At 37.3% G+C, this 15,747-nt stretch overlaps 2 protein-coding genes across 2 annotated transcripts; both read right to left on the reverse strand.

The window, feature by feature from the left end:
* Positions 1–18: 18 nt before the first annotated feature.
* On the reverse strand, positions 19–11,094 carry s100u (S100 calcium binding protein U). Its single transcript, XM_055220915.2, has 3 exons — positions 10,786–11,094; positions 5,955–6,087; positions 19–3,325 (listed from the first exon to the last, which is right to left on the reverse strand). Exons 2-3 carry the CDS (start codon positions 6,072–6,074, stop codon positions 2,924–2,926), a joined length of 522 nt encoding a protein of 173 aa, XP_055076890.2. The 5' UTR covers positions 6,075–6,087; positions 10,786–11,094; the 3' UTR covers positions 19–2,923.
* Positions 11,095–12,200: 1,106 nt separating this feature from the next.
* On the reverse strand, positions 12,201–15,595 carry s100a11 (S100 calcium binding protein A11). Its single transcript, XM_055220918.2, has 3 exons — positions 15,435–15,595; positions 14,562–14,717; positions 12,201–12,471 (listed from the first exon to the last, which is right to left on the reverse strand). The coding sequence occupies exons 2-3, from the start codon at positions 14,688–14,690 to the stop codon at positions 12,343–12,345; spliced, it is 258 nt and encodes an 85-aa protein (XP_055076893.1). The 5' UTR covers positions 14,691–14,717; positions 15,435–15,595; the 3' UTR covers positions 12,201–12,342.
* Between the last annotated feature and the right edge of the window lie 152 nt (positions 15,596–15,747).

Consider the following 15,747-nt stretch of genomic DNA (forward strand, 5'->3'; position numbering starts at 1 on the left):
CTCTATGGGCCAGTGGAGTTTGCATTACAGTCCTTTATTGTTGAGCAGTTAGAGATGGTCAATCACACAGCATAGGAAATAAAGCCAGCGTATTGAGCGGATATGTACAGTTAATGAAATGCATTAGTTGAATAAACTAGAGATGTCACCCTGCCTGGGCTGTAAACTGTACTGCTGTTAGATTGAAAAAAAAAAGGTTATTGTGTTTTTCTTATGCTTTATTTTTTATTTGTGCACACGTTACCAACTTAGAGGTTAAAGCTAACATGCGTATATGAAATAACATACATATGGGTATATGATATATATATATGTTTACAAGAAATACTTCTTTATTATACTTCTATGCATTTTCATAAACACCACAGGACTATTTAAAATAAACTAGTAAGGCCAAAAAGATAAAATAGTGAGATTATAGTGGTGGGAAATTAGATTATGATAAAAAATAAAAACCAAAAACTATGGTTTAACTATGGTAACTACAAATTAACCATGGTTTTGCTACAGTAACCACTGATGTTTAATGATGGAGCGATCAAAAATAAAATTGAATCCTTGGGTACTACACTTTAACTATAATAAAACCATGGTTAATTTTCATAAAAGCTCTTTATATAACATTTTAACTCTAGAAATTGAATTAAAAGGCCATATTATGTGCATACTAGTGCATTCCACATGAAAAAATACTGTAGTATACTTTAGTATTTACTACAGTAAACCATTCAATTATAGTAGGCTATACTGTAGTATGTTGTCAATGTATACTACAGTATTATAAGGCATTAACCTTTAACATGTACTATGGTAAGGTTTAAAACACTATAGTAACGTTCACTTTAGTTTATTATCGTATACTACAGTATTTATTTCATGTGGGATGTGAGCAATGGCGTTTTCCACATCACAACATATAGCTAAGACATGTAGCATACATCACACCTGCGTGTTCAGAGATGTTAGCAGGATGTTTGTAACAGGCTATCGTGTTTCTGATAGCGTTATGATGCTAAGTATAGTTGAAGCATGCATTACCCGGCGTGACGTTTGTGTAGTCAGACACGCCAAAGCAAACAAGGCCGTAACGGCGGCGGTTTTACATGGCCGGGATATACATGATAGCATGAGCTAAATGAGACCTCATTAGCATGCTCTGAATGAGTGCATTTTAGGCAGCGTAGGATTTCACACTGATGTAGGCTATACATATCTCTATAATGCATAATGGATTATCTAAAATGTATTATGTAAACTGTTAGGCCGTACAGAGATACCTAATGGATACACGGTGAAAGTACAGAAAGGCTTTGTTTGTGAATTCGTGTTTAGTCCAGTATTTGGATTCGTTCACGTTATGGCTTTCATGACACGATGATAGGAAAAAGTCACGTCTCCGCCACATATCAAAATTCATTGAATCATTGATAATCGGTGAAGAATTCAAGGAACGCTAAGATAAGGTTGCCCGTTAGATCTGCATTGCACAGTCGCCTAGAACAAGTGTTTAGATGATACATGATGATATACAAATTGATATGCCTAATATAAAATTGTAGCTACATACAAATGATACAAAAATATATTAGTGGTCTTTTTTTTTTAGATTCTCTCGCACCGCTAACCTCCCCTTCCCGCTTTAATAAGTCCGTCTCTAAGCTCTAAATTAGCAAAGATTATATTTTTGCAAAGCGATCATGTGTGTTAGATGTGAAAGCGCAAATATAATTTAATATTTAAAATGTTTTTGTTGTGCCTCTTATCTTATTTGAGGGTCCTACGTTACCAATATGATACTTTGAGTTTACTTGGGGCTCCCACGGGGCCACGAGGGTCCCCGGTGTAGATTCCATCTCAAAGGCTTTTAATTATTAAGTGCCAGCCATCATAAGTACACTAAGCATCTGATATGTTTAGCTCTTAAAGCAAATTAATAGGACATAAATTTAAACGGTAAGCATGTCAAATCGCTTTGTTGTTGGATAAAAACAGCTGCTAAATGCATAAATGTCATGTAAGCATGTGAAAGACTACAATAAGGCAGAGACAGATAATGGAGGGTGTATGATAGCGTTAGATACCAAAGCCAGAATGTTAAAGCATGCCATAAAACTACATTATTTAAAACAAAATTGCTTTATTCTCATGCAAATTTGGCAGAAATGTGAACAACAAAGCATTCGGACTTAAGTCAGCGTTCCCATCCTTTATGAAAATTAACCATAGTTTTACTGTGCTATTTGCGGTGTAACCGCAAATTTACCATCGTCCCAATACAGTACCCATTGCTCGGCCATGATGTCTGTAGTAAAACAATGGTTAAATTTCACAAGGGATTTGCGCCACAACGCAAGCCCTGCACTTAATTTGGTGATATTTGGAAAAATGCCACTTCATAAAAACAAAAAAATAAAATAAAAACAGGCTCATAGGGATTTTTAAATTACTGCAACACTAGGAAAAACAAATGTACGTCTAGCACCGGAGTCAACTGAGTAACCCTGTCATTAGAAAGTGGCACAAGCGAGCAGTAAACAATAGCAGAGGAACACAATACACAACTCTGCCGTACAAATTCTTCCTTGTCTTCATTCACGGTGGCTTTATAAAGATATTGAAGAGGGAAGACAGTGGTTGCAGTACCCTTACAACAACTCTGGCTCATATATAAAGATATTGACATTAGTTATTGCAGCCCTCTGATCATAGCTCCCATTGGGCACACAATCGATAAAAAAAATGAATCACAGGTATGGAGTGTTATTGAAATCAGAGATTAGTAATATCGAAAACTTTGCAGGAACAATTTGTAGCGTGTTGGCCGGGTTTCTTGTGTGTGTTTAAAAGATCACAATAAGGAAAATGACAAAAGTAAAACAAACACAAAAACTTAAGATTTGCAAATCTCATCTTCCTCGATCTCCTACGAGGCTTCCTCGGGTTTATTTTGCTCTTCAGCTTGCTTCTCTGCCGGTTGGACCTCGTCCTGCTCTGCCTTCTCTTCCTCCGGCTTCTCTTCCTCCGGCTTCTCCTCCTCTGCCGCCGCCTCTTCGACCGCCGGCTCCTCCTTCGCTGCTTGTGGTTCTGCCTGTGGTTCTACTTTCGGTTCTTCCTTCGGTTCTGCCTGCTGTGGCTCTGCGTTCGCTGCGGCCGTTTCCTGGGCTGAACTTTCAGCTTGCGATTCGTTTTCCCTACAACGCTGAGTGCTGACCGACTCCGCCAAGTAGCCGATCAGAGTCATGTACTCTTGGAAGCTGACCTTGCCATCCTGGTTGTTGTCAAGATCTTTACGCATGTTTTTCACTGCTTCATTGTCTTCTGTGCCCTAAACACAAAGTTGTTCGGATGGTTAGTATTGAAGCAAACTTGAGTAAGTGTTGATGGTTACTTTAAATTTAACTCATTCCCCGCCAGCCTTTTTTTTTTTTAAGTTGCCCGCCAGTATTTTTGTGATTTTCATAGAAGTTAAATTAATTAAAAATTAAATAAAACAAAATAAAAATAAAATTTTAAATATATAAACATACAAATATATCAAATGAAAGAACAGACCCTCTGCTTTCAAACAAACAAACAAAACGGGAAATAAACTTTTCGTCCTATCTTTATTTTTTCTCTGTTTATAAACTCTTAAATATGGGTTATTTTTCAAAAATACAAAATGTTTAGCAAAAAGCTCAAATAATTGCATTTTTATGAAAGAATTTTGTTAGAGATCAGATTCAGAATGATTATCAAAACATACACGTAGTGTAAAATTAATAAATATTTTTTGCGTCAGTTTTTTTATATTTTGGGTAAGAGATTACTATTAAAACTCATCAGAAACACGTTATCTTCAGGCAAATGTTTTCACTTAATTGACAAGATAACTCGTCAATGGCTGAGAATGAGTTAAATGACATGGATTGAGCAATGGTGATGCAGTTATAAAATGATATAGACAAAATTAGATTTTTAGCTATTTTTACAATTTTTATAAAAAAAAAACTTACAGTTAGGAACTAAATCATTTAATAGATAAAAGACTGACTGTAAAAATATTTTGACAGTTAATAAAAATGTCCTTAATGTAGAAACAACCAAGTATTATCCAACGCATTCTCATTGCAATTTGTACGTATTTTACGAGTGGCTAATTCGTATTCATTCGTACAACCAAAATCGTATGTTTTTGTACGATTTTCTTTCACCCCTGTGACATTAGGGTCAGAAGTGGGGTTTAATTATTTTTTTACAATAATTGTATCGTGTTTTGTGTACGATTCACTTCGTACAAATTAATATTAATTACTGTGTGTGCACACCCCCAGCGACTTTTTCGGTGTGTCACTAGTATCTTTCAATGAGGTTGTTAGGATACGTTCCTAATTCTGGTTGTCCTAATAACAACTTTAATCAAATGAGCAACTGTCCTCTCATTAAATGACGAAAGACGGATAACTCCACAGCTTCACTCTCATTGGTTGTTGCTCGTCGTGTATCATTTGCTTAATGAATTGAAACAAAGTCCTTTTAAGGAAGTCGCTTCACTGCAGCGCCATATTTGCAATGTCTCCATGGACAAAACCAACAAGAACCGTTAAGTCTGCGCATTTGCAAAGTCCCCCTTCCAGAGGATTGCATTCTGTAACGGTTGGTGATTGGTCTTTTTTAAAAAGTTGTTTTTTTATATTTTAAACAGTGAGGTTAGGAGAGGAGAGAGGGTATGGGATCGGCAAATGACCACGAGCCGGGAATCGAACTCGTGTCGCCGAAAGTGCGAAAGCACCACATGTCGGAGCACTGCCCACTACACCATCGGCTCTGACGATTGGTCTTTTTTTACTGGGAGGCGAGACAAGAGCGGCCATTCTGACTTTTTCGATCTCCACCAGTCATATCAATACCAGTGACGCATCCTGTTAATATTAAATATCTTTCACTGAGCTCTAGCTGCCTGGACACGCCCACTTTCTTTCGTTCGTGACGCTGGAAAGCGGCAAGCAGCCGTTGCCGACCGTATGGGCATGTCCAGCGATGTGAGAAAGTTAAGAAAAGTTTAACTTTATGCAACTGATGAGCGAATTTCGGGAGCGACTACCAATGGGAGCAAAGCAGTGGAGTTCACGTCATCCTTCTCTCGTCAGTTACTGGAGTGGATGGTACTCGTTTGTTTATGACAAGCAGATTTAGAAACGCCTCACGCACCATTCAGACAGCCAACGACAAGCAGTAGCAGAGCGACGCGATCTCATTCATTTCAATGGAAACCTGGCGACTTCCGGCGACACGAGCGAAAGTGACCGTTGGCGACCGTATGGGCGTGGCCATAAGACAATCAACATAAGAAAACACAATCAACATAAGAAAAATCTGCATTACACTGTCGGCGCTGTAATAAATGCAAGGCACCACAGGAGGAGGCGGTCGCTTCGTGATGGGGGGCACATATTAAAATAAGTAAAATGTCAATACAAAGTCATCGCTGTGTGTCGCCCATCTCTTTCAATGAGGCGTTTCTAAATCTGCTTGTCATACACAAAAATGAGTACCATCCACGCCAATAACTGACGAGAGAAGGATGACATGAACTCCACTGCTTCGTTCTCATTGGTAGTCGCTCCCGAAATTCGATCGACATTTGCATAAAGTTAAACTTTTCTTAACTTTCTTGCATCGCTGGACACGCCTATACGGTCGCCAACGGTCACTTTCGCGCGTGTCGCCGAAGTCGCCTGGTTTCCATTGAAATGAATGAGATCGCGTCACTCTGCCATTGCTAGTCACTGGCGGTGTCCACGCAGCTTTAGCCAACTCGTAAAATACATACGAATTCCTGTGAGATCAGGCTGTATTATCTTGCACCAAAACAAATTTGTAGCTTCTTGGTCTGGTTACCATTTTAATCGTAATTGCTGTCAAATATGCTATAAAAAAATTTTAGATTCATAAATATGAACAGAGCTCCTAACCACTAGAATGTTCTTCAGTTGATTCTTCACAAGACTCTGAAACTCTTTCGCTCCAAGGTTTTCTTTTCCCTTGGCCGACTTCAGAAAGACCCCAACTACTGTTTTAATAGCTGCCTCCATTTTTCCTTTCGCTCTAGAAAAGAAAGAACAGCATTAGTTCACTAAAATAATACATTCAGAAACATAAGTGTATGGAAAATGATAGTTGCAACATTAGATTTTGTATTATGGTGGAAAATAAGACCGCTTTATATGGCTTTGGTCCTTCTATCAGAGCAAACATATGCGTTTTTATCACCAAATCTGACTTTTAGATAATTTTTTTAAATCCCTTACAGTATAAGCAATAGTAATACTGATCCTTGCCTTAGCAGGTGCCACTAATTCATTTGGAAGAAACGAGTGATTAGATGGTTGGTGACACTTTTAGCGAGGTACAGCCAACACCCCGTCAAGTCCATTTACTAAGTACACCGTACCTGAAAGTGTACTAGAGGATGGAGAATGGAAATCTTTGGGGTTTGAACTGACAGTTGATTGCTGATAAGGAACGAAAGAAGAAAGAGGCAAGTCGCCAGTGACTGTCCTAATCTTCGATAGGTCATCTGATCCCCTGATGACCGAACCACAGAGCGGCTTCACGTTTCTCAACTGCTCAAAGACATCTCTTCCTCCATCTCCCTTTTTCTTTCTTCACTAACTTTTCTTCGCTCACACAGAAATGCATTTACTTTCTCTTGCATTCCACCTCGCAATCTTTCACCGATTGGTCAGAGGCTCGATGGAAATGCTGATAGCCAATCGCCTTGCAAATCACAGAATGGTCGGCATTATTTAAATTCTTTGAAGAGGTGCATAAGGTCATCGCTCAACTATGTTTGGCATGAAGAGGATTTTTCAAAATAGGTAACTGGTAGCGCATTGCGTTAGCAGTGCAAAAGGTCATGTGTTCGATTCCTAAGGTACACAAATACTGAATGCTCGTAAGTCACTTTGGATAAAAGCATCCGCCAAATGAGTCATTTCCGATTCATGTTGTCAATTTACAGCACCCTGTTGTTGTTACATCCAACAGTACACTAATACATCCAAGCAAACAATGCTCTTCAATTTGGCTTTGATGCACACACACAAAAATTTCATTGATAAAATCTTGAATAATAAACCTGACTGTCCCACAAAGATAAACACTTGAAATCCTTTGAATTCCAGTCGTTTCTCATCACGCATGTCATTCACAGAAATTTCTCCTCGCTAATTAAGTGAGACTGTGAACCTTATCATTTGCATAGTGTTGAAAACAAAGACGTACTGTAAAGAACCGGTGAGTGACATCCAGTGGACGCCGATAAGCCTCTGGCTGGTTATTGTGGGTCAAATCTGTGTAGGTATGTTGTCACCCGAGACGCCTTCTAATGCCGCCGAATTAGCTGATGCACATACGCAGCTCTTATCACCAATGATAACTGCGTCTACAGGTAGTAAGCAGTTAAGAAACATGGCCATTAGCTTAATTTAATGGCAGAGAATGAGATACAGAGATGACGCAGGAGAGCCATAATAAAGTGTCTGGTTTCATTGGCTGTGCAAGCGTGAGATGGTTCCTTACATTTGTACAATAAACCGCAGGTGGAATGGTGCAGTAAATAGTTTCTTACTTCCTTTACACACAGACACTTGACGTTGACGATGGCACAATTTAAGTGTATACTTCATACTGGCTGCCTAAAGTACACCCTACACTGTCAAAAAACGGTGCCTAGCTGTCACAAGGGTTGGTTCCCAATATATAACAAGTACACCTTTGTACATAAAGAGTTCATATTAATACCCATAGGTACATATTGCTACCAAAATGTGCATATTAGTACATCAAAGGTACATATTGGTATTTGGTACCAACTAGGGATGCACCGAATCAAGGATTCGGATTCGGCCGAATACTGGGTTTGTTGACGGTGTTCAGGTTCGGCCGAATCCTACCCAGTCTCCTGAGGATGCGCACAAATAGCACGAAGTGCAAAACTCGCGCAACACATACGCCAAACTCCACCCCGGCGGGCACACGACACGCAAGTCCTTCCCATCCACCCAAACGGAGCATCAAAATGGTAAAAATAGCAAAAAAATTGAGAAACCAATAAATAAAACAACAAAAAAGATGCACCGTTTAAGTGAATGGGAAGGACCCGCGCATCACCCGCACGCCAAAGTGGAATTTGGCGTATGTACTGCACGAGTTCCACACCTCGTGCCATCCACATGCATTCCCAGGAGACTGGGCTGGTTGAATCTTAGATTTTTTTTCCACCGAACCGAACCCTACAGTAGGCTTGCGCTACGCTGGTCGACGTCACGCGGCCATTGATTACACACATCGGGTACTGACGTGGAGATAAGCATTTTTTTTTTTTGGTGAGCCTTCACATTTCGTGGACGCACCTGGAAAAACTACCTAATAATGTTGCCTATCCTTTTTTTTTACAGTTAAAATCAAATAAAATGAAAAATACACTGCTGTGGATGTTGTTTACTTCATTAATGCGTTTTACTGTGTTAATGGAATAAGGATGCGAGTAGGATTCGGTATTCGGTTTCGGAATCTTAAACAGTGGATTCGGTATTCGGCCGAACCCAAAAAATCTGGATTCGGTGCATCCCTAGTACCAACTGGATACATATTAAGACCTTTTTAAAGGGTAGGGACCTACTTATATACTAAAACGTGTTCCCGTAGCTCACTTGCGTGGGTCATGGGTTCCTGGGTACACACATATTGATTAAAAGTATAACTTGAACACACTGTAAGTCGCTTTGGATAAAAGCGTCTAAAATTGCATGAAATGTAAATCATGTCTTTGGTTCTCATTTCTTTATGCAAAATTATAGTTTCTTTTATAGTTACATCATGTTTTTGTGAGGTTCTGTATAATTACAAATGTTGTCGTAAAGACTTCAGCCATAGTTGTATGCATCATAAAGATATATTATAGCCTGCTGTCTTTTAAACATGCATGATAATGTGTCTGTCTGGAGACTTAGACTCTTCCTTAACGCTTAACTGACTCACATGCCGTAAAACACAGCCCTACTGTACAATCTGGATACTGTTGGTCCTTATCCACCACAAGTGTGCCACAAGAGCAAAGGCCTTCTGCTTTGTTTTGAGTCAATACTGTGTTGTTGTCCCAATTTTGCGATCGCACCTTGTGGTTACAGTCATATTTCTGGTAACCTATAGGCACCCTTCACTGATCCTGTTGACTTTTTCAACCCTTGGTCTTGAACCCTATCCAGTGCCAGTCTTAAAGTCAGGTGAATTATTAATGCTCTTGGCCCCTGACCCGGCAACTTCGCACGTGCTACCCAAGACAGTCTCGAGGTTTAACCCAAAACTCCTTCAGACAGACAGCACGTGAGCGGGCCGCTCATGTTTGTTAACAATAAGTAATGAAGCAGGATCTTCCATTACTTAAGTGACTCTCCATAACAGACATGACCTGTTTTGTTTCTGGAATAACCTAGCTGAAAAATACAGTAGCCTATTGTGAAATATCACATTAAAACTATTAAAAGTGTGTTTTGGACATTCTTCCATTATGGTTCCTATCCAGCAACGTGAATTAATGGAGACCCACAATAATCTCTATTAAAACCAATACAATTCCTAAATCCATTAGCATTTTTGTGTTTATTCAGAAGGGAAATCCGTGCAAATAAACTTTGAAATAGATAAACGACACACAGGTGTATGGAGGTTAACACAGGTGATACTCTAGCGTTTCTCTTCAATGCGCAAAAGAGATTGATAGGTTTGCGTTTCCACGCGGGAGAACGTGATACGCGCGCGCCCTATCCGTTCGCGTGCCTTATAAAAAATTCACACAGGAACGAGTCTGCCAGTGCGTATAAAAAGACGTGGGTAACAGTCTCGATGTGGCTCTTATTTTCATCAGTCTGATGGATACAAAACAAGTAAGTTAACAGTCTGAAGTCTGACTCAAGTAATAAAACCGTTGTGACTGGAGGCCATATATTAGACTTCATGTAAAGTTGACACAGGAGACATTTTGATAAAACTGCTTCTACTAAGTTACTAATACCACTTTAAGTATATAAAAACGTAATATAATATAATATTATTTGTATATAAATATACAAATATAAATAGGCTATATATCATAATTCCCAGAATAAAACTACTATTAGTATCCAAATTTTTTATAGATGATAAAATTATATTTTTATATATATTATACATATAAAATGTAATATAAATATTTCTTACAAAAAACTTTTTTAAATATTAAATACATTTTGTTGTAGTACACGTAAACTATAATAAAAAAAGTATTTAATATTTATAAAAATATTTTATAGAAGAACACATTTATATTACATTTATATGAATAGCTATAAACTTGTACTGCGAATATCATGGTTAAACAATGTTACTGTACTGAGGCAATGTTAAATCTGTGGTTACTGTTTTACCTCAAATACCATTACTCTGGTAAAACCATGGTTAATTTTCAAGTTCAAATATGTATTTGTGTCCTCATAAAAAAATGTCGCGATTAACAACAACGTATAACCATTAAAAGTGTATTTATTTTTAAGATGTAGCCTTAACGTACATTCATACTGTACAAACGAAACAGCGGCGCGCGCAAACGGCAGATCTGCGATCAGTTGGCGGATGATTATCGAAGGGTGTTCCTAAAACGTGGCGTTAACACTGCGCAAAATCTCTTCTAAGTTACAAACAACAAAGTTTCGTGTTCTTTAAACCAGTCGATAATGTGAAATAAAAGCTTTTCGGAGCACTTACCCTAAATTGAGGACAGCAGGGATTGACACTTCACGGTAGCTGCAGTAAAACCTCTTTTCCTTTCCCTTTTTACTCCCTTCGTCAAAAAACTTGTCAGACTCGAACCGCTGCCCGACTCTCTTCCGTGATTTTTTTTTTTGTTTTTTGCCCCTGACTCTCACAAAGGGCGTGCACCTGGAGGAGGGGAACTACTGGACGAACTTATATGGGACAGTAAAACAAACTTGAGTTTGAACTTTAGGTTTGGAAATGAAAAGTCTGTTGCTTTAAAGACATCACGATGAAGTGCAAATATGATGTCATGCCAGTGATCAAACTGGGAAAATGGCAGACGACGGAGCAGGTTTAGTTTTAATGCTTTAGTGGGAAGTACAACATTTTTTTAACCCTTACCTGTACAATGCATATGCATGATGCTTTAATGCATTTTGACAGTACGGTGCATTTTATTAATTTTTAAATTGTTTAAGAATTGAATGTACTTTAATAAAGCTTGAGATGGTGTATTAATATAAGCCTTGGGGAGACAGACTTATGAATCATAGCCCAGTAGCTGTGCTTTACTCATAATTATCTGCGAATGCCTTTGATTATGTGTTTGAAAAGAGCCACCGCCTTATATAAATTGGTTTGGTGTCAGTTGTGTGGACTATGGCCATGTCTGAGTCACACCTCGTATCTCTTTTATACTACTTAAGTATACCAAGTTACTACGAAGTTACAAAGTTCACCCTTGACTTGAATTATTATTACATTTAAGATTTTGCATCAAAAAGTCATATTTCAGGTTTATAGCATTGTATTTGCATTTACCCATTAGGCCGTGTGGTGCGGTTGATTCAATCAACAGTAGCTTTAGGGTCACCATGAAACCAGTAAAATGGTTAGGCTATAACCAAAATGATCTCTATACATCTCTCAATTATATTTCTTATGACTAAATGCATTAGAGTTTTTAAGCAAACTCTATTTGACTATATCAAGTAGGTTACATCATTTAAAGTTTCATAATTCATGTGTCATGTTAGTAAATTTGCCTTGACCTAATTCCATTTGCAAATAAGATCTAAATCTCCCTTATTATCTATTAAACCAACACCCTTCCCCAAAGGCACACCTTAAAGCGACGTTCTGGCAGCGTCTGCTTTTATATTGTGTGGGAGATCAAATATGTTAATAAGAACAAAGGGAACTGTGTATAGACGCTTCTCGCTGACTGCTGGCTGTATAACTGCTTTTGGACAGATCTAAGCCACTGTGCATAAGACAGGTGAGGGCCTGATGGTGGTGTTGGGTTACCATAAAATGTTGTTATTATTAAACCATATCCTCGAAATTACAGAGAGAGAAAGAGAGAGGCGGATATGTTTTTGGACAGAATTTTATGTGACATAGTCAATAAAGAGGCGGGGCAATATAACAATGGTTTCTTTATTTGGTATCATCCACCTGCACACACTGGTACCACCTGTGCCTTAACTAGGAAGATAAAATTTAACACAATTGTTTTCAAAGTAGACTACTATGTGTAGGTTCAAAAATGACGTTGCACGTTGGCTAAAAACCGCCATGCTTGTTTGCCAGATTCCCAATCAGCTGCCAGAATTCCAGGAACGTCAGCTCTCCATCATTATTGGCATCCAGTGAGCTCATGAGCTGGTCGACCACTGCTGGGTCAGATGCATTCTGTGAGGGAGACACACATGGACAGACATGTGTTTACACTTAAAATAACACTGCCACCATCTAGTGGTTGTTACTGGAACCGCGCATTCTTTTGTGCTGACCTATTAACATGGGAGGAGTTCCTGTTCTGCATGACCCAAACTGAATGGGCTCTGATGTGGCATTTTTTTTCCTTTGTCTCTAGCCTTGCTGATCTAGTTTGGATGTCAACATGCTGAAACTAAGCGTTTTTAAACATGCAAGTTTGAATCTGCAAAGCTCTGTAATCTTTGAGCTCTTTAAGCCAGGAATTAGGATAATAGGAGTGCATATCCCTGTTTCTCGGGTAAGGGCTCGAGGAATAACCACAACCATAAAGTTATATAGAGCTATAGGCTATATAGAGGAATAGAAAAAGTAATTATAACTTAAACTAAACCTAATTTATAACAATTTCCTGAATCACGGTTCACTGTATAAAAGCCAATTTGAGCTGTTCAAGGCATTTAATGTTAATAATCTATGTATTTCTTTTATTCAACGATCTTAATACGTTTAAAAAAAGAAAGATGTGGCAAAACGTCATCCTAAAAGTCCACATAAGGTATAAGCATTAAAGGGGACATTTCACAAGAATTTTTTTAGATGTCAAATAAATCTTTGTTTATTCGTTTAAGCTATTACACTGCAATAAATTATTTTCAAGAAAACATTTTCCCAGTATTTTTGTCTTGTTTTCAGCAAAAACATCAAAAAATTCTTAAATTAAGATGCTTTTTCTTGTGTAGTTTTTAGACCAAAAATATCAAATTTAGGTGATTTTGTGCATAAAACAAGCAAAAAAATCTGCCAATGGAAAAAATCTGAACATTTTTCTTAAACACTAAATTCAAGAAAAATTTGCTTACCCCATTGGCAGATTTTTTTTACTTGTTTTATGCACAAAATTTATATTTTTGGTCTAAAAACTAGACTTATTCTCTTGGGTCATTTTGCTCATCAAGAAAAAGCATATTAATATAAGAATTTTTTATATTTTTACTGAAAACAAGAAAAAAATATTAAGAAAATGTTTTCTTAAAAATCTTTTTTTTTTTTTTGCAGTGTATAACATGTTAAATTTGCCAATTTGTAAAAACTTACTCACTCACAGAAAAAAAATTCTTAGTATTTTTGTCTTGTTTTCAGTAAAAATATCTAAATATTCTTAAATTAAGATTCTTTTTTCTTGATAAGCAAAACGACCCAAGAAAATAAGTATAGTTTTTAGACAAAAAAATATCGAATTTAAGTGATTTTGTGCACAAAACAAGCAAAAAAAATCTGCCAATGGGGTAAAAAAAATCTTGAAAATTTGTCTTAAACACTAAATTCAAGAAAAAATTGCTCACCCCATTCCCATATTTGATTTTAAGCATAATAATTTAAGAATTTTTAGATACTTTTACTGAAAACAAGACAAAAATATTAAGATTTTTTTTCTCGTGAAATTCATTTTTTGCAGTGTGAGCAAGTGTGGGTGTGTCCTGTTAAATGCAAATGAGCTGATCACTGCACAAAATGGCAGTGCTGTGGTTGTTTAGATTAAAGGGCGGTATTATCCCCTTCTGACATCACAAGGAGAGACAAATTTCAATGAGCTATTTTTTCACATCCTTGCAAGAGTGGTTTACCAAAACTAAGTTACTGGGTTGATGTTTTTCACATTTTTTAGGTTGATAGAAGCACTGGGGACCCAATTATAGCACTTAAACATGGAAAAACTCTGATTTTCATGATATGTCCCTTTTAAATCCCAACAATGTAAAGGTCAGTGAAGCTGTAAACTCTTACAGCACCTGAGGTTCAGCCAAGATGCATCTTCTTACCAAGAACCATTTTGATTTGTTTACATGGTTCTGTGGAAATTAAAAACGTTGTTGATGTTACATTATAGGTTTTTTATGATTTGGTGTTTGGGTTCTTTTAAGCACCAGAACATAGGGCCCTAGATCATTTTGTTGAACTTTAGTAGGTTAGGCTTTGAAGTTGGAATATGAAGCTGCTATGAGCTACAAATGATTTTGATGCTAAGTATTGTAAGGCTGAACGTGACACTCATATTGGCTTACCTTTACAAGATTTGGGAGCTGGGATCCGAGCAAACTTTTAAACTCTTCTTTGCTCAGAGTAGTTGCAGAGCCGTCCTTTCCAGCATAGGTTTTGAACTGGGAAACCAGCACGTTAATGGCAGACTCCATGATTTTGAGTGAAAGATGGTTAGATGGCTAGAAAATGAAGAAGACAGGTTAGCAGGTAAAACTGGTTAGTGATAACCAAATCCAGACCCCAGAATCAAGTTTACAACTATAAAATACATATAATAAATAAAATACACTATAAAATGCAGTGTTCCCGTATCTCAATTGGTTAAGCATTGTGTTAATAAACATCTAAAAGGTCATGGGTTCATTTTCCAAGTAACACACATGCTGAAAGATATGTATTGAAGGCGCTATAATGCAATGAAAAATTGAGAATGTAGCGCTAAAATGAAATGTGACCATAGACTACAAAACCACTCATGAAGGTCAATTTTTCGAAATTGAGATTTACACATCATCATCTGAATAAGGCTTGCATTGATGTATGGTTTGTTAGGATAGGAAAATATTTGGTTGATCAAACTATTTGAAAATCTAATCTGAGGGTGACAAAAATATAAATATTGAGAAAATCACCTTTGAAGTTGTCCAAATACAGTAGCAACATATATTACTAATGATAAATACATTTTTCAGATATTTATAGGTAATTTACAAAATATCTGCATGCAACATAATCTTTACATGATATTCTAATGATTTTTGGCATTGAAAAATCTATAATTTTGACCCATACAATGCATTGTTGGCTATTGCTACAAATATACCCGTGCGACTTAAGACTGGTTTTCTGGTCCATGGTCACAAATACATTAAATAAATGAGCTAATATGGACTCACCTGATTCGAGGAGTGATGTACCGGTTCGAAGAGATGTGCTCTGTGAATGACCACATATCGGCCTTTATATTCATCATCTTACTGTCGACCTCAGCGGAAAACAAAAATCACACCCCCCTACCTGTCAGACTGTTCTTATCTCTGTTGTTTCCATAGTGAAGCTCAGACTATCTCACACACAAACACAGATAATAGACAACATATATATTTATCAATACAGAATACGTCAATACCTTATACACAGAGCACTTTAGAGTATTTATTTTGTTATTCAATATATTATTAAAAGCACTTATTTTTTTGTTTGTTTTTG

The sequence above is a fragment of the Misgurnus anguillicaudatus genome, chromosome 20 (assembly GCF_027580225.2).
Source record: "Misgurnus anguillicaudatus chromosome 20, ASM2758022v2, whole genome shotgun sequence".
Classification (NCBI taxonomy): domain Eukaryota; kingdom Metazoa; phylum Chordata; class Actinopteri; order Cypriniformes; family Cobitidae; genus Misgurnus; species Misgurnus anguillicaudatus.